General features: G+C 38.4%; 1 protein-coding gene across 1 annotated transcript in view; it reads left to right on the top strand.

Moving 5' to 3' along the window:
- The first annotated feature begins 5296 nt into the window (after positions 1 to 5296).
- The window catches only part of FAM199X (family with sequence similarity 199, X-linked), a 28046-nt gene continuing 14620 nt past the window's right edge, over positions 5297 to 18722 (top strand). The window contains exons 1-2 of the mRNA XM_081221680.1: positions 5297 to 5813; positions 13567 to 13786. Coding sequence (XP_081077806.1) covers positions 5617 to 5813; positions 13567 to 13786 — 417 coding nt within the window. The 5' untranslated portion in view covers positions 5297 to 5616. The remainder of the gene's footprint in view (positions 5814 to 13566; positions 13787 to 18722) is intronic.

Here is an 18722-nt window from a genome sequence, read left to right as displayed (position 1 = left end):
ATGTAACATTTACTGTCTGATGAAAATAAGCTCAGTCATTATCCTTATAGATATTTTGTCTAAAACTTTGGGAATTGGCTTTATTATTGGTATTGTCTCTTATATCATACATTTTGGCCCATTGGTTTGTCTTCTAGGAAAAAGGATAAGCAGATAATTTAATTCAAGAAAGAAAAAAAGGGAGGGGGACTCTGACTAGAGAACTGAAACCCTAACTACTTTTGGGGAATTCTGGATTTCTTTTTCCTCTCCTCAGGCCTCTTAATTTCATGCTTTATAAAAGGCCCAGAAAGTAGAGCAAATCCTACATGCTGTGGTTCAGAGAATATCAAGCGATTTAGACAAGGCCACTGCAGTGGGCTGAATGGTAACCCCCTGAAAGATATTTCCACTTCCTAATCCCTGAAATCTTTGAATATTACAATATATGGTAAGCAAAAAAAAAATGATAAATTTAAGGATTTTGAGAGGAGATCTTATCCTAGATTATCCAGGTGGGCCCTACATCCAAAGACAAGTGTCTTTATAAAAGTGAGGCAGAGGAAGATTTGACAGACACACAAGGCAGTGTGATGAAGGCAGATGTTGAAGAAATGAAGCTACAAGCACATTAATGCCAGGACAGCTACAAGAAGCTGAAAGAAGCAGGGAACCACTTCTCCCCTAGGGCTTCCAGAGTGAGTGTGGTCCTGCCAGATTTCAGATTTCTAGCCTTCACAACTGTGCAAGAATAAATTTCTGTTGTTGTAAGCCACCAAGTTTGTGGCAATTTGTTATAACAGCCTTAGGAAACTAATACAGCCACTAAGATTATAGAACTTCTTGCCTCAGAAGTTCATAAAACTGAGCAGGCCATGGTTCAGAATTGAACTGTCTTAGATATGATTGGCTTCTTGAGGGAGAATGTGAGCTACTTTAACAGTAGAATGTTGTGCTTACATCCCTGCAGACTTCTCTGAGATCTGTGATACTGCTAAAAATCCAGGAAGTAAACCAAGAAATCAGAATTTGGGTAATCTGGAGATTGACCTCATAGCTGGTTCAGCAGACTCTTCAGATCAGGGATGGGATATATTCCCTTGGTTTAATATAGGCACTCTTGGCTCCTGGCTGAGAAGTGTACCACAAACTCTGATCATAATCAAACATACAAAATCTGATCATAATCCTTCTTTTAGTATTTAGTATTGTTTGTTTTGCAGTTTCAGATTTATGATCTCCATCACAGCTGTTTTTCTGTCAAACAATCGAGCAAATGGTTATATAGCAGAAAGAGCAGAAAAACCTGATACAGAGATATAAACAACCACTGTGGGAAACTTGGAGACTGGAACAACCATAGACAGAAACTTGACATATGATTGTGACACCTCAAGCAACAGTGAAAATCCAGAATGATCACACCTTAGACATTAATGATGTATTTAAGGAAAAACTGAGAGCCCAAACTAGCCCCACACTCAGCCTGGATTCTGAGAACCAAAACTATGCTTTACTGTCTATATTAATATAACTTTGCTATTCCTCTGTCTTCATGAGCACCTCTTTATTTTCAGGACTGTCCTGCCCAAGCAAATGGTTTGATTGCTCATCCCAAGAACTTCCCCAGGATACAAGGTTAATATACAAAAGTGTCACTTTCCTGTATACCAGCAATGAACAAGTGGAATTTGAAATTAAAAACACAGTACTACTTACATTAGCACCCCCAAAATGAAATACTTAGGTGTAAATCTAACAAGATATATGTAAGATCTATATAAGGAAAACTATAAAATTCTAATGAAAGAAATCAAACATGAACTAAATAAATGGAGAGATGTTCCACATTCATGGACAGGAAGACTCAATATTGTCAAGATGTCAGTTCTTTCCAAATTGATCTATAGATTCAATGCAATCCCAATCAAAATCCCAACAAATTATTTTGTGAATATCAACAAACTGATTCTAAAGTTTATATGGAAAGGCAAAAGACCCAGAATAGCCAATACAATGTTGAAGAAGAAGGACAAAGTCAGAGAACTGACACTACCCGACCTGAAAACCCACTATAAAAGCTACAGTAATCAAAACAGTGTGGTATTGGCAAAAGACTAGACAAATAGATCAGTGGAACAGCACAAAGAGTCCCAGTTTAGACCCACATAAAATAATCCTTAACAAAGGTGTAAAGACAGTACAATGGAGAAAAGATACCCTTTTCAACAAATAATGCTGGAACAACTGGACATCCACATGCAAAAAAATTAGTCTAGACACAGACTGTATACCCTTCATAAGAATTTCCCAAAAGACCCACCAACTCTTCATTGGAAAGCATCAACAAAGTTTGCACCCTAAGTTTCTCTGAATTTCTTACCTCAATTCTTGCCTTGCTGCTTCCACCACTCTTGGACTGTTGTATCATGATTCTGAATCCTAATTGAGTTTCCACACTGAAATCTCTACTTTAAACCAAACTTCCAATTTTAGTGAATTCTATCCTTCCCTCTTCCCTCTGAGACACTGCCAAATCTTTGTGGAATAGATGTTCTCCCTTGCTGTGATAAGTAATATACTCAAGCCTTGTTTTTCAGGTTGTGTTGGTGATATTTGGGGAGCTGATTACATACATAATATATATATTATTTAATATATATAGATGTAGATATAGATGTAAATACGTAAACATTCATACGTTGCATCCGTCACATGAAAAAATTATAAGGGTTAGATCATAGATCATTGGGTCAAGTTCAATAGTTTTCTATCCAATAGTAACTAAAACGTTAAAGATTGGTTGGCAATTCTCAATCCTGTTCAGTCTCTCACAGCCCTCTTGCAGTTCATCAACTCTCTGGGTACTAAGTTATGCATCTGAGGAAGGTAGATCACTCCAGAGTTTCCTTCCGGGCCCAGACCCTCAAAGAAAGTAGGGAACTAATGCATACATATTAGAATTATTCCATTCCATTATAATGGAAGGGAGGGACGAATTGGGTAAATGCCTTCAGACTAGGTACACCCAAGGGACAAACCAAACAAATTGAAGTGCGGCAAGAAGGGAGGATGCACAACAGTCATCAACTCCTGGTGGCTAAGAGCATATTAAAGATGTATTAGTACATAATTACCACGTATTTAAGTGAACATTACACACGTAGTGCACATACTCTATGTACTGTCATTATATCACTGTTTCTCAGCTGAAAATTATATTCAAGGGAACTCTTAAAAACATTCTCTCAGACCCAGTCATTTATGTAAATTCTTTTTATACTACCATTTCTTAAATATAAACAAAAATAAATATGAACTCTGCTGTTCATAAAGCCATTATACAAATTCAACACCAAAGTAAATTTACAAATTATGCACAAATAAAAAATAATGTTCATTTAATGTGATACATGATGTTTGCTGAGACAAAACTGCCCTTAGAAACCTGAACATACTACTGACTGGCCAGTGTGTGCTCTTGACCTTCAGCATGCTTGTATGTCTTGTGAGGACTCTCCTTTCCCATCACTTTCCTCTCGCGAACTACTGGAAAATCTTCATTTGTACAGTAAGCCATGAAGTAGGAGGTTCACCTCATTTATTTTCTCACTAGCTTATGACAAAGTAGTATTACCTTCTGCCAACTTGATTTTAAAAACAGACTCAAATACATGTCCAAATTATGTGGCAGCTGTTATCATTCAGTCATCCAGGTACTCCAGAATATGCTTAAAACTGGATGTAAAAGTAAGACATACTTGTAGAAAAATTCAGACTGTCATTGGATTCCAGTTTGAAAAACACTGTCCTATTAAAAGTATGTGTACAAAATATATGTTTAAATTAGGCTTTTTGTTAGCTTCTTATTAAGACTTTCTGGTACTATTACCTGAGTACCTACATTATAATGCAGCAGTTGACTCTTGCTTCATTTGGACAATCAAGTCTCTTGTTTGTGGGGACTAAGCTATGGGTCATTCTGTCTCACTAGTCCCAGGCCCCTGAGAATGGGTGCATTGGGACCACAGGTCAAACCATCATCACTCTCACTTCTACGATCTCTAAATTAAGTTAAAGAAGACACACATACTCAACAGTTGGGTAACCAAATAACTGAAGCAAGACGTAAATTTTAAGGAGTGGTTGAGGAGTTGTTTTCATTATAAGTTGCATTGGTAGGACAAGGCACCGAGTTTAAGACTGTTTGGGGCTCGGGTGAAAACTCCCCACTTCTCCAACCCCCTTTCTCCTTCCCTTCCTCCTGCGTTCTTTCACTGTTCCTCTCCTTTCCACCTACTTTAGTTCTATGCTTCCCTCAAAGTTCATTGTGATGTTTTCCCGTGAAGCTAAATATATTTTTATTGAGAGATTATGCCCTTATCATTTTATATTAAAATGTGCTTCCTTTTATGAAATAGTAGTAGGTAGTTTTAAAAATTGTCTTTGTTTGGCAAAATAAGTAATTGGCAATGTTGTGTTTTCCTCCGACTATTTTTTAAAATTTTACGCATCCAAGATCTGGAACCACTGTCTAGAAAACAGAGAAAAGAGAAACAGGTAGGAAGAAAGAAAAGCATGTAAGTTGATTTAAGTTGAACAAGTTTAGCGCCATAATATATCTTCTACGGGTGCATTGGCAGGAATACCTAAGTCTCATTTGGGAGTCAGGGAAGGCTTCACAGAGGAGGTAACGTTTGAGCTGGGCTTTAAGGATTAGCAGTGGAGAAACGGCAGGGCATTCCAAGCAGAATGCATAATTCGTGCGAGAGCACAGAGCACAAAAGAACACTACGTGTCCAGCAACTCTAAGTAGCCTGGTGGCTGTTGCGCAGTTCTGGGGTTAGGTGATCAAGGGTGAAGCAGGGACAATTTCTTCCTACTTGGCCCACTTCCCCTGCAGGTCATTGCACAGTGCTGGGCACACACACTTCAGGAGCTCAATAATTACTTGTTGAATTGGGGCAGGGTGATCGAGTGTAGTGGGAACCAGAGCCTCCGGATTCTTTCTCACGCACCGCAGTGTGACCTTGGCCAAGTCCCTTTTCTCAGGACTACGGCTTGCTGCTTAGTAATCAGCCGAGGGTGAGAAAGCGGAGGAGGAGGTTGGCCTGAAGCGCCGGGCCTTTCCAGCGTCTGGAATCCCTGACTCGACGCGTGGAGGGCAGGGCGGGGCGGGGAGGAGCCGGAGGCGCGGGCTGCGGCGGGCGGAGATTCAGTTCCTCCTCCGCGCCAGCAGGGGGCAAAGGGAGCGGCTTCCCGCCGCCTTTCCCCTTCTTGCGGGTGTCGGGCAGACTGCTGCAGTTGCGAGCAGGAGCGCAGTGGGCGGGGCGGGCCGGGTGGCGGCGGCGCTGCGCTGACTGGGTTGGGCCGGGCAGCGGCAGCGACAGCTGAGGTGCTTGCAGAGGCCGCTGAGGCGCTGACTGAGTGGCCGGCAGGCGCCTGTAGCCTCGAGCAGCCCCTTCGTGCCGCCTGGCATTCCCCGGGCAGCGGTGGGCCGCGGCGCGCAGCCTGCCAGGGATCTGCGGCGGGCACACCCCGGCGGCGGCGACAGCGGACAGGTTAGAGTGGGGGCAGGGACGGTCGCGGGAGCAGCCGGGGGTCGGAGAGGGAGCCCGAGCCAGGCCATCTCCAACCATGTCCGACGAAGCGTCAGCCACCACTTCGTACGAGAAGTTTCTAACCCCCGAGGAGCCCTTCCCGCTTCTGGGACCCCCTCGCGGGGTGGGCACCTGCCCGAGCGAGGAGCCGGGCTGCCTGGACATCAGCGACTTCGGCTGCCAGCTCTCGTCTTGCCATCGCACGGATCCGCTCCACCGCTTCCATACCAACAGGTACAAACCTCCGCTGAGGGCAGGGGCAGACTGCCCACACCTCTGCCTCCAGCCGGAGAACGCCAGGTTCCCCCCATTCTGGCCCTCCGCCTCGGGTCTGCGTTTCCAGTCGCCCCCTCCCCCACCTTCCTCCGCCCAGCGCTCATTCCCGGGCTCCTTCCCTCTTCCCCTCCCTATTTCACCCCTGTCCTCCGATTTTCCTTTTGGCCGGCATTTTACTCTCTCTTTTCCCCCATTCATCTTCTGACCCAGCGACTCCTCCCTTTCCCCTCCCTCCTCATCTGTACCCTGCGAATCCCAGACCCCAACCCTTGATTCTTAGATGCTTCCCTGTTTTCATCCACCCTCAAAAGTTTAACCCCTTCCATTTCCGGTACAATCCAATCCTCCATAGAGAGGATTTCGGATGGCTCAAAATCAAAAGTCGATCTTTTTGAAAGGTGGCACTTTAAAAGCTAGAATCTTCCTTTTCCCAATTTTAAACCTGTCTCGTAGCCCTATTTTCACCCCCCAACCCCCCATTTCTTTAGTGAAGCTTTGGGAAACCAGGCGATTCTTTTTTTTTTTCTTTGCTCTATGAACTCTTTGCCCTAGCGCTTTAGGCCCTGCCAAAATGTATAAGCTTAAATCTGGAAGATTCCTTCCTGAAGCACATCCTTTGGTTTGCTCCCCCAGTGGAAAGATGCAGCGAAGCTTAGGATAGGCTTGCTTATACAAATTTATTCAGAGGGTGCATCCCCTAACTGGTTTTATTGGAAGGTAGAGTGTTCTGGAGAATTCTCTCATGCAGGCATTTGTGTTATATCGAATGTGGGGGATTTGAAGATGTTTTACACATACCCCAACCTATAACATAGGTGCATATTATATGTATATGTGTGTATACACCACACACAGAGGCCTGGCGGGGTGGAGAACAAGGGAGGAGGGAGAGAGAGAGGGATTCAGCTATGGAAAATACTGGAGTTGAATTAAGGAGTCTAGTTCTGATTTCTCGTCCACTTTACAATATGAATACGAACAAATCCTTCCACATTCTAATGCGTTTTGCATGCTCCTCCCCAACCCCTTAAATCAATCTACAGAGTTACTAACCTTCTACCAAGTACAAGGAATATATAAAATATGATTCTTACCTAAAAGAAAGTTATAGTCTGGAAGCAAGGTGTTACAATTAAATAATCATACAGAACATCGCTGTAACACATGTGAAAAGAAAATGGTAGTAAACTTGTTACAACTGTTCCAAATCCTCATTGCAAAAATGAGGAAACTGAGGCCCAGAGAGAAAAGACTGTGTTCAAGTTAATAAAACCGAGTCAGGCAAAGCCAGGATTACTCCTTCGGAGCCAGTGATGAAACTTGGAACAGAACTAAGGGCTCCAGTGTTATAAATGGTTGTTATGGTTTCTTAGACTAACTCACAGAAACCCATGATGTGACTATAGCATGAATGTAACATATTTATGAAATTAAGTGTGCTTAGAATTGTTTGCATTGGAAAATAAGGTAAAATAATACTTGTGCACATATTTGATATTTTAAGTTTTGCAGCACTGGAATAAATCATATACACAGGAATGTTAAATGATATCAGAATTAGCCTGCTCTGATGATGAGGGCAAGGGAGTGGGGACAGAGGCTGAGGGTAAGTGCTGCCAAAATGTGTGGGGGTGATGGGGAGTGTAGCATGGTGAATAATACATTTCTTACAGCTTGTTCTGTTCTTTCTCCTCCTCCCCATTTTTTCCTTGTGTTTTTCTATCCCTTGTCTTACAGACCTTGGTAGAGTCAAGGTTGTTTTCCAGCATGAGGTGGTGAAGATAGAGGGGGAGGTTCTTGTTCAGCCCCAGTTTTCCCAAGTCAAGCATTTTTCTAGTTACTGCCTGCTTTTTTAAACCCCCCCTCTCCTACCCTACTTGTCACAAGGCTTGGAATGGTAGCAGGAATGTATCTTGCTCTGTACCCTCCTCAGCGGAGATAAGGGGAAGCAGAATTAGCAATTCTTCCAGCAGGTGATGTTTCTGCCCTAGGCTACCTTGCTTTTTAAATCTTTTCTCCTTCTGGAACGTTCTGCCTTCTTACCCGCTCCTCAGGATGGCGTTTGAGAGGACCATATGCTTCCAGTCATTTCTTTTCAGGGAGAAGAAAAAAGCTAAATCATGTATGTGGGCAAAGTTTAGTTTAGGGAGTTCTTTTATTTTGGAGTTGTATGGGTCACAGCACATTCACCAATTCAAGCAACAATCCAAAACAGAAATCAGATCTGAATAGTTGAGTTCTGATATCGAGCCTTGGGTTTAATCATTATAAAACAAGTTTCATTGAAAATAGAAAGCTTGTCAGTGGGTAGGTACTTGATTTACCTCTATTTTGCTTCTTCCTTGTTACCTGATAACAAAACTATGGAGATTGTTTAAATAATGCTGTTGATAAGGGCCTTATGATGATGATGATTTTGTGTCTGCTCATTTACTGGACTCTGGGGTATCTATGCAGTCTTCATTAATCAAGAGAGTCAAGGCACTATTACTTATGATTCCTAAGTTTGAATGTTTGTTGCATTTAGAGTCACCTGTGACTTAGATTGGTGTGTCACTGGTCTAGGTTCAGTGGAAAATAAATTACACGAACATAGACAGCTTCCTGAGAATTCACTTTTCTAGGAGTATCTTTTAGGATTTTATGACCAAGTTGGGTTTGTCTAGAATTTGGGGGGAATAAAATAAACTTCAGTAAGCCAAAAACACTTAAAAACTTATTTCATTTTTAATTGAAATATCAATATGGAATATATATATAGTTTTAAGGCTTTTTTTTTTAGTTTGGGGGACAGGATTTTTCTGGTGTAATTGTGGGTTTTCTCTTAGCATTTGTCCACGGTAACTTCCACTGTCAGCAAAAAAGGATATCATTTAGCAAATTGAAAAAAATATAATGATATTGGTAGGTCCTATAATTAAGTTGCGAGATGAAGGAGGTTAATATGAACTAATCAGTGTGTTATTTTCTTCCTCTTTCAGGAGTACATCAGTACTTTGACATTGAACAATTGTGAAAAGCATGTGGGAGGACAGTGCCTCATTTTTGTATACCCTATTGGCAGGATACAAAATGAACTACGTATTGTATAAAGCAGTTACTCAGTTCTGTGATTTCAGAGCCCCATTTTCAATCATCATTAACTAGAAAAAGCCCAAGACTACCGTGTGCCTTTTGTTCTACCCACAGTTTTCCTGTCTTGTTAGAGAATTAGAGGTGCAGAAGAGTTGTGAGTTACAGGTGGTAGAACCATGTTTCATGAAGTGAGATATATTACAGAGGCAGGAGGAATTTGGTTTGGGGGCTTGTTGTTACAAATTGAGAATGGGGATCAGGCTTTGGAGAACTATTTAGACTAGAAATGTAGATTTCTAGAACAGAGATTCCAGTAGTCTGATAGGAGTGGAACTGTGGGGTTACAGAGGCTGAGAGAATAGAAGACACTTTTCAATAAATTTAGCAGGGAAAGGAAGGAGAGATGTGGTAATTTGAAAAAAAAAGTGAAGGCTTCTTCATTTGATTTTTGCCTTGTTTATTTATTTATTTTCCAAGAACAGATATTTTAGCTCCTTAGAAGCAACCCACAGGAAAGAGAGAAATTGAAAATACAAGAGCAGGTGGAATGACAGGAGATGGATGGGATTAACTCTGAAGGCCAAATGGAAGAATTAGCCTTAGAAATGACATGGAATGTTGTTTACTTCCCAGACTGTAGAGTGGGTAGGAGGGATGGATGGGTAAGGATCCCAAGACAATGGAGGTCGCTGGGAGAAGAGTTGGAAATTTGAATGAGTAAAGTAGGGGGGTTGTGTCATCTGCTCTAACTTGGGACCTTGATGGCCTGTTGGGCTCCAGAGGAGTAGCAGAAGTCAGGGTGGCTGTATGGGGATTCTGGCAGGGAGTCAGTGATGAGTACAAAGAGGATTGTTAACTGAGAATAAATGGCATGGATTTGGAATGACTTTCATCAACTTGGCAGTAGGACTGTATTCCACAGTGCTCATTGGCTGGATTCTTATCCTGAGAGGTAATAGGTCTACCTGAGAGAGAAAGGGCTGCAGAAGAATGTATGTGGTACACATGCTTTTCTTAATTTTAGAAAAATAGCACTGAAAGCCCTTCATCTGTGTATTCTTGCTGAAAAGCCTTGCAGGTAAATGTTCTTGGCTTTTTATTTTTAATTAAAATTTGGGCAGCAAGCCTAGTTATTGAGTTAAATCCCATTTCATGGATTCTTTTCAACATTTCCTTTAAAATATGGAGAAAGTCTCCTTTGTGAATAATTGCATGGTTATAGCTAGGATCTTAGTGTTAGGTAGTTTTCTCTTAGTGGAATAAGATGTAAGGGCTTTGTAAATTTGAAGAGTTCAGTGCTGAGCACACGTACACAGTGCTCTTCCATTACACATTTGAAACCAACAGAACAGTCTAAAAGCATCTCTTAAATTTCTATTATAAAAGTTCATTATAGAAAATTACGGGCATACACGAAACTATAAAGACCACTTATGAACCTTTTCACTAAAGATAACAGCTGTCAACATTTTGATGTTGTTACCTTTTTTTTTTTTGGCCGTGCCACATCGCTATCAGGATCTTCATTCCCTGACCAGGGATTAAACCCCCACCCCCAGAGTGGAAGCACCAAGTCCTAACCACTGGACCGCCAGGAAATTCCCTGTTGTTACTTTTAATGTTATTTCTTTGTACATACATAATTTTAAAAATCAGGATCCGGCTATATATATAATTTGTGACTAGGTTGTTTGCAGTTACATTTTATTTTCTTTTTCAATAAATAGCCTGAAAATATGATTTTTAATGATTTTTAAAACACCATTATTCAGATATAGATATATCATTTAATTATTCCCAATGTTTTAGAGGCATTTGTTTTTCCTTATTTTGCTATTATAATATTGTTTGGACATTTTTGTATATACATCTTTTTTTCCAAAATTCTGTTTGGGGAAAGGGATAGATTCTTAGCAAGGCAATTACTGAGTCCAAAGGAATGAACCTTTTTAAAGCTCTTTATACACTACCAAATTGCTTTTCAGAAAGATTATGCCAGTGCCAATTTAACATTCCCACCAGCAGTGGATGAAAGTACTTCCTACTTGGTTTTTATTTACCTTGTCTTAAAATAATAAGAATAAGAATATTTGCATATTAGAAGATAATAGAATTTTTTAAAAACTCAAAGTACTATTTTTCTATTTTGTAAATGATTGTTTCAAGTATGAGACCGATTTCCTTGCCGCTGTTAATTAAAAAAAAAGAAAAGAACAAGGAGCTAAGGCTTCTAAGAATGCCCAGAACCTTGTAATATCTGTTATAAAGTTATAGATCTGGAAAACTGAGGAACATCCTGATTTTGCCCTAAGGTAAGAGCACAAAACCAAGCAAATTCCTGACTCCCTTGTCAATGATCTAATGATTAGGTTATTAAATATGGCTTAGTTTTTAAAAAACAGTCAATATTACTCATGAAGGGAAACACATTTCTACTAAGTTTTCGAAGCTAAAAAGAAATTCTCATTAAAAACAATTATCTAACAGCTTTTCCTAGTACATGACACAGTGCTTTGGCACATTGAAGATGCTGACTAAATGTTTGTTGAGTGTGTGAAAGGACAGAACTTTCACTGTAATTGTCATTCACAGCTTTCTATTGCCTTATTGCATGACTGAGGCAATTTGGTTAATTCTACCAGGTTTGTTGATTTTTAAAAAATGAGGATACTGCTTACCTAGCAAGCACGTGATGAAACTAGGTAATGTTACAAGGTATTCTAGGATTCTTAGGTGAATTTTAGGTTTTTGCCTATTTATAAAAGTTTGTTGACTTCTGCTTTTATATTACTGAACTATAATAGTTTAGAGTGTGTGTGTGTTTCAGTGGTTTAAAATACTCTACCTTTAGTACAAAGGAAAAGGTGCCATAAAATTGCCAGGATGCCCAAATTTTGTAAATCAAGAACTTTGGAATTAAGATTAGCTATATAAAATAAGAGGGGAAGTTTAAAAACTGAATACACAATTCAGGAAAAAACTGGATTTAATGAAAGGTGAGAAACAATAATAGGTAATAACAAGCTTTTCTTCAGGAAGTCATTATTTTAATACCTTATTAGTATCAGATATACTAAATCATGTCTTAAGGGTTAATTTCCCTAGGCTACTGCCAAAGCAATGAAGATTATCTCATTAGTAATATAAAGCTAGTGGAAATTTATAAAAGAAAACAGATTTGTAGATTTCAAGATAAAATTAAAAAAATATATAACCCTGCAACAAATAATACAGACAAAATATTAATATCCTTAACATATAAAGAACTCTAACAAAATCAACAAGGAAAATATTAACACCTAGTAAAATGCTATAGCAAAATAGCTAATAATTATTTTTAATTTTTCCCTTGCCAGTAATCAAAGAAATAAAAATTGATATAAAAATGTTTTTCTCCTATCAGCTAGGTAAAATTTTTAAAAATGAAAATTTCGGTGCTGTTAAGGTTGTGGTGAAATGAGCACTTTTATGGACTGCTTTGGGGAGGGCAAATTAGTGCAGCCTTTTCGGAAAAGGCACTTGGCTAACTATACTGTCACCCTTAGAAATGTTCATATTCTTTGACTCAGTAATTTCCTTTCAAATAATCTATGTTGAGAGATTATATATTTAGATAAATAATTATAAACAAAATGGTTTCATCTCAGTATTATTTGTAGTACCAAAAAAAGAATTGGAAACAGCCTAAGTACCTATTATTGAAGGAGTAATGTTAAATAAATTATGATACATTTAATAGGTAGAATATTATATAGGCATTAAAATGTTTTCAAGTAATATAGTTGGGTAAATGTTCAGTATATAATGTTAAGTGAATAAAAGTGGGATACTAATATCTATCTACACACACACACACACAATGCTGGTTCTGTAAAAATATACATATTCATGTAGAAAAAAGTGCCAAAACATTATGGATCATTTATTGTTAGTTAGTGGAATTATTGGTCATTTTAATCTTATTCGTCACTCCTTTCTTGTTCCAACATCTTTGCTATGATCCTGTATATCATTGATATGTAAAAGTTATTTAAATATAAGAAACACTTTGAGCTTCTACCTGTGTACTTTATTGGTGCTTTTCTCTGCTCTGCACTGGCTACTCTCTTCCTTTAATAATAATAGCTGCCATGTATTGAGCACATTTTATGTCTGCTGAGTGCTCTGTATGCATTCTCATATAATGTAAATAGTAACCGCATTTTAAAGATGATGACCCAGGCTTGGGGAGGATTTGTTTCGCTTCAGATCAAACAGCAGGCAAGTGACAGAGCAAGAATTTGAACTCAGTCCGGCTCCAATCAGACAGATAGGAAAGTAGAGAATAGTGTAATGAACCCCATATACCCACCGTGCAGCTTCAACAATTACATATGGCAGTGTGCTTTATCTATACCCCTACTCATTCCTCAACCCCTTATAATTTTGAGACAAATTCCAGACAAATTCACTCATAAATATTTTAGTATGTATCTTTAAAAGATAAGAGCTCTTTTGAAAATAATCACAATATCATTATCATATCTAAAAATATGCTCATATTCCTCATAAATGTAATAATCATATCCTATTTGTATCTTAAAATTGTGTGGATTCTGTAGTTTCTGTTGTGATTTCTTTCGTGTTGTTTTTTAAGGTGGAATTTAACTTCCTGTGGAACAAGTGTGGCCAGCTCAGAATGCAGTGAGGAGCTGTTTTCATCAGTTTCTGTTGGAGATCAAGATGATTGCTATTCCCTATTAGATGATCAGGACTTCACGTCTTTTGATTTATTCCCTGAGGGGAGTGTCTGCAGTGATGTCTCTTCTTCTATTAGCACATACTGGGATTGGTCAGATAGTGAATTTGAATGGCAGGTAGGATTATTTTTCTTATATTGCCATCATTACTCCATAAGTAGAAGTATGAATTTCTGTTTCGGTATTTTCATCTCTACCTCAAAGTAAATTTCTCCAATGTTTATTCAGTCCTGGAGATTCTCTAACAGCATTAAGAATTAGAAGAAATATTTATCCTTTATTTTTGCTAACATACCTTTTAGGCTTCTCACGCTACAGATACCTTTTGTACATTTTCATGTAATTTAATACTTGTATAATGTTCCTATTATTATATATCATTAGTACCTTTCTGTGCATTAATCCAAGCAAATTTTCTCTTTACTGATAAATGGCCTTCATGTCCTTATAGGCACAATACCTTTACATCAAGGTCACGTTATATATCTAATATCACAAACCACTACATAATACATATTTTTTTTCATTTTTATTAGGAATATAATTTCTCATTTTGTATTCTCTTCATATGTAGAGATGTTTTTCACCTAAAAATGTTTTTTCTTCTGTGGCACATATACCACATAAAATGGCTTTGTGGCAAATTGCACTCATCATAAGGCAGCATTTCCAAACAGTCTTTCAGAAAATGTAGATCATGTTATGGCAACATCCATTTTCTGATTGTAAAACACAATAACGTTTGAAGAAGCTTTCCTTGCATACAGCAACTGTTATATTCAACAAATACTTGAATATCTACTATGTTTGAAAGCCATCTAAATACTTGAAGTTGTTTTCCAAAAGATGAATCAAACATTTTATTTCAAACAATTTTTTTTCTTTTTTTTTTTTTTTTTTTTTTTTTTTTGCGGTACGCGGGCCTCCCTGTTGTGGCCTCTCCCGTTGCGGAGCATAGGCTCCAGTCGCGCAGGCTCAGCGGCCATGGCTCACGGGCCTAGCCGCTCCGCGGCATTTGGGATCTTCCCAGACCGGGACACGAGCCCATGTCCTCTGCATCGGCAGGCAGACTCTCAACCACTGCGCCACCAGGGAAGCCCTATTTCAAACAATTTTTATTAAAATATCAAATAATACCAAATAGCATAAAATTAAAAATAAGTCTGCAAGTCCCACTCTTCTGTGGTTACCACTGTTAAGAGCTTGTGCAGATACAAGTATGCTTGCACAGCGTTAAAAACACACAAAGGGACTTCCCTGGCGGTCCAGAGGTTAAGACTCTGCGCCTCTGCACTTCCACTGCAGGGGGCACAGGTTCGATCCCTGTTCGGGGAACTAAGATCCCGCATACTGCTCGGTGAGGGCACCCCCCACCAAAAAAAAAAAAAAAAAAGACACACGAAAATGGGATCATACTTCAGCCACTGTTTGGCCCTCTGCTTTTTTCAACTACCTGTACTATATTTCATTCTTTTTGATAACTGCATCATAATTTAATCAGTTCCCTAATAATGAATATTTAGGTTGGTTTCAGTTTTTTCTTGTTATAAACAATGCTATACTGGAAATTAAGAGGTTTTTAAAGAGGAAAATATAATCCACAGCCCCTTTATTTTTTTTTATTTTTTATTATTTTTTTTTTTTGCGGTAGGCGGGCCTCTCACTGCTGTGGCCTCTCCCGTTGCAGAGCACAGGCTCCGGACGCGCGGGCTCAGCGGCCATGGCTCACGGGCCAAGCCGCTCCGCGGCATGTGGGATCTTCCCGGACCGGGGCACGAACCCGTGTCCCCTGCATTGGCAGGCGGACTCTCAACCACTGCGCCACCAGGGAAGCCCAGCCCCTTTATTTTTAAATTTTATTTTATTTCAAATGCTTCTATTTCATATACAGTTGTAAATATGATTTGGATAAAAATTTTAAAAATTGAGATAAAATATACCATTTTAATAATTCTAACATGTATAATTCAGAGATTTTTAATATATTCACAGTGTTGTGCAGCCATCACCACTATCTAATTCCAGGACATTTCTATCACTCCAAAAGAAACCAATGCCTGTTAATAGATAGTCCCAATTTCCCCCTGCCCCCATCACCTGGCAACCACTAATCTACTTTCTCTATGGATTTACCTATCTGGATATTTAATATAAATGTACTCATATAATATGTGGCCTTTTGTGTCTGAGGTCTTTCACTTAGCATAATGTTTTCAAGTTCATCCATGTTATAGCATATAGTATTTCATTCCTGTCTTAAGTCAGCTCGAGCTGCTATAACAAATACCATAGACTGAGTGGCTTAAACAACAAACACTTATTTCTCACAGTTCTGGAGCCTGAAAGTCCGAGATCAGAATGCCATCATGGACAGGTTCTGGTGAGCACCCTTTTCCTGGTTTGCAGATGATTGCCTTTTGCTGTATCCTCACATAGAGGTGGGAGAGAGAGCCAGCTCTGGTCTCTTGGTCCTCTTATAAGGTCACCAATCCCATCACACAGGCTCCACCCTCATGACCTCGTATAAACCTAATTACCTCCCAAAGCCCCACCTCCAAATATCATCATGTTGGGGATTAGGACTTCAAGATATGGATTTGGGGGGTGACAAACATTTAGCCCATGACAGTTCCTTTTTATGGCTGAATATTCCATTTTATGGATACATAACATTCTGTTTATTCATTCATCAACTGATGGATTGTTTCCGCTTTGGGGCTATTATAAATAATACTGGTATGATCATTCAGGTACAAGTTTTTATATGGATGTATATTTTTAATTCTCATGGATATACACTGGAAGTTGCTGGCTCATGTGATAACTTTATGTTTAACTTTTTGGGGAACTGCCAAAATGTTTTCCAAAGTGGCTGTACCATTTTACATTTTCACTAGCAATACATGAAAGTTCCAGTTTCTCCACATCCTTTCTAACACTTGGTATGGTCTGTCCTTTTTATTATAGCCATCCTACTGTGTGTAAATTGGTATCTCATTGTGGTTTTGACTTGCATTTCCCTAATGGCTAATGATGATGAGCATCTTTTCATGTCTTATTGGCCATTTGTATATCTTCTTTGGGGAAAATGTCTATTCAGATCCTTTGCCCATTTTTAAATTGCATTGTCTTTTCTTGTTGAATTGTAAGAGTACTTTATATGTGATGGCTACTAGGCTCTTATCATATACATGATTTGCAAAAATACTTCCCATTCTGGAGGTTGTCTTTTCATCTAATATAGTGTCCTTTAATACACAAAAGTTTAAATTTTATAGAAGTCTAATTTATTTTTTCTTAGAGTTCTGTGCTTCTGATGTCATATTTTAAAAACCATTGCTTAATCCAAGGTCATACAGATTTTTCATCTGTTTCCTTCTTAGAATTTTAGAGCTTTAGTTCCTACATTTAGATCTTTGATCCTTTTGAGTTACTTTTTATATACGGCATAAGGTAGGACTTCCAAATTCATTCTTTTGCATGTAGATATCCAGTTGTCCCAGCACCACTTGTTGAAAAGACTAATTTTTTCCTTATCTAATGGTCTTGGTACCCTTGTGGAAATGAATTGGTCATAGATGTTTATAGGTTTAGTTCTGGACTCTCGATTCTATTCCATTGATACATATATCTATCCTTATGCCAGCATATCCTTATCCTTATGTTTTGATTACTCTAGCTTTGTAATAAGGTTTGAAATCAAGAAGCGTGAGTTCTCCCACTTTGTTCTTCTTTATCAAAGTTTAGGATCAGGTTGTCCATTTCTGCAAAAAGGGAAGTTGGAATTTTGATAGGGATTTCATTGAATCTGTAGATCAATTTGGGGAATGTTACTGTCTTAACAGTATTATTAAATATTTCAATCCATGAACATGGGCTGGAATGTCTTTATTTAAGCCTTCTTTAATTTCCTTCAATGATGTTTTATAGTTTTCTGTGTTTAAGTCTTATAGTTCCTTGGTTCAGTTTATTCCTAAATATTTTATTCTTTTGATACAGTTGTGAATGAAATTGTTTTCTTAATTTCATTTTTTGGATTATTCATTGCTAGTGTATAGAAATACAGTTGAGTTTCGTATATTGATTTTGTATCCTGCAACTTTGCTGAACTTATGTATTAGCTTTAATAGTTCTCTTTTTCTGTGTGGATTCTCTAGGGTTTTTTATATTTAAGATCATGTCATCTGTGAATAGAGATGGTTTTCCTTCTTCCTTTCCAATCTGGATAGTTTTATTTTTCTTGCTTAATTGCCCTGACTAGATCTCCAGTACAGTGTTGAATAGAAGTGGCAAAAGGCAGGCATCCGTGGTTTTTTTTCCTGATCTTAGGGGAGAAGCTTTCAGTCTTTCACCTTTGAGTATGTTAGCTGTAGGTTTTTCACAAATGTCCTTTATTATCATATTGAAGCATTTCCCTTTTATTCCTAGTTTGTTCAGTGTTTTTATCTGAAAGGGTGTTAGATTTTGTCAAACACTTTTTCTGTATCTGTTGAGATGATCATGCAGTTTCTTCATTCTGTTTGTTTGATGTACTACATTGATTTTTGTATGATGACTCACCCTTGCATTCCTAGGATTAATCCTAATTGGTCATGGTATATAATCCTTTTAATTTGCTGCTGGATTTGGTTTGCTAGTATTTTGTTGAGGATTTTGCATTGGTTTTCATAAGGAATATTGGTCTGTAGTTTTCCTTTCTTGTGATGTCTTTGTATCACTTTGGCCTCATAGAATGAGTTGGGCAGCGTTCCCTTTTCTTCTGGATAAGATACTATAATAAAATTCTCATTTAACATATAAACTTTTTCATGATCTGCAAATTATTCACTTAATGACTACATAATAGTCCTGGTACTCTAGTATGCCGGAACTTATGAAACCATTCCACTATTTACATCTGTTTCTGTTTTTTTTTCTATTATAGACAACACAGCAGTGAGCATCTTTGTGTGGGTACTTTTTTATTTTTCAGTGCCTAATTTTTAAAAAAATTTATTGAAGTATAGTTGATTTACAATGTTGTATTAATGTCTTATGTACAGCAAAGTGACTT

This window comes from Mesoplodon bidens (assembly GCF_964165515.1).
Source record: "Mesoplodon bidens genome assembly, chromosome: X".
NCBI lineage: Eukaryota > Metazoa > Chordata > Mammalia > Artiodactyla > Ziphiidae > Mesoplodon > Mesoplodon bidens.
The sequence above is the reverse complement of the archived record's forward strand: the minus strand, read 5'-3'. Positions and strand labels throughout refer to the sequence as shown.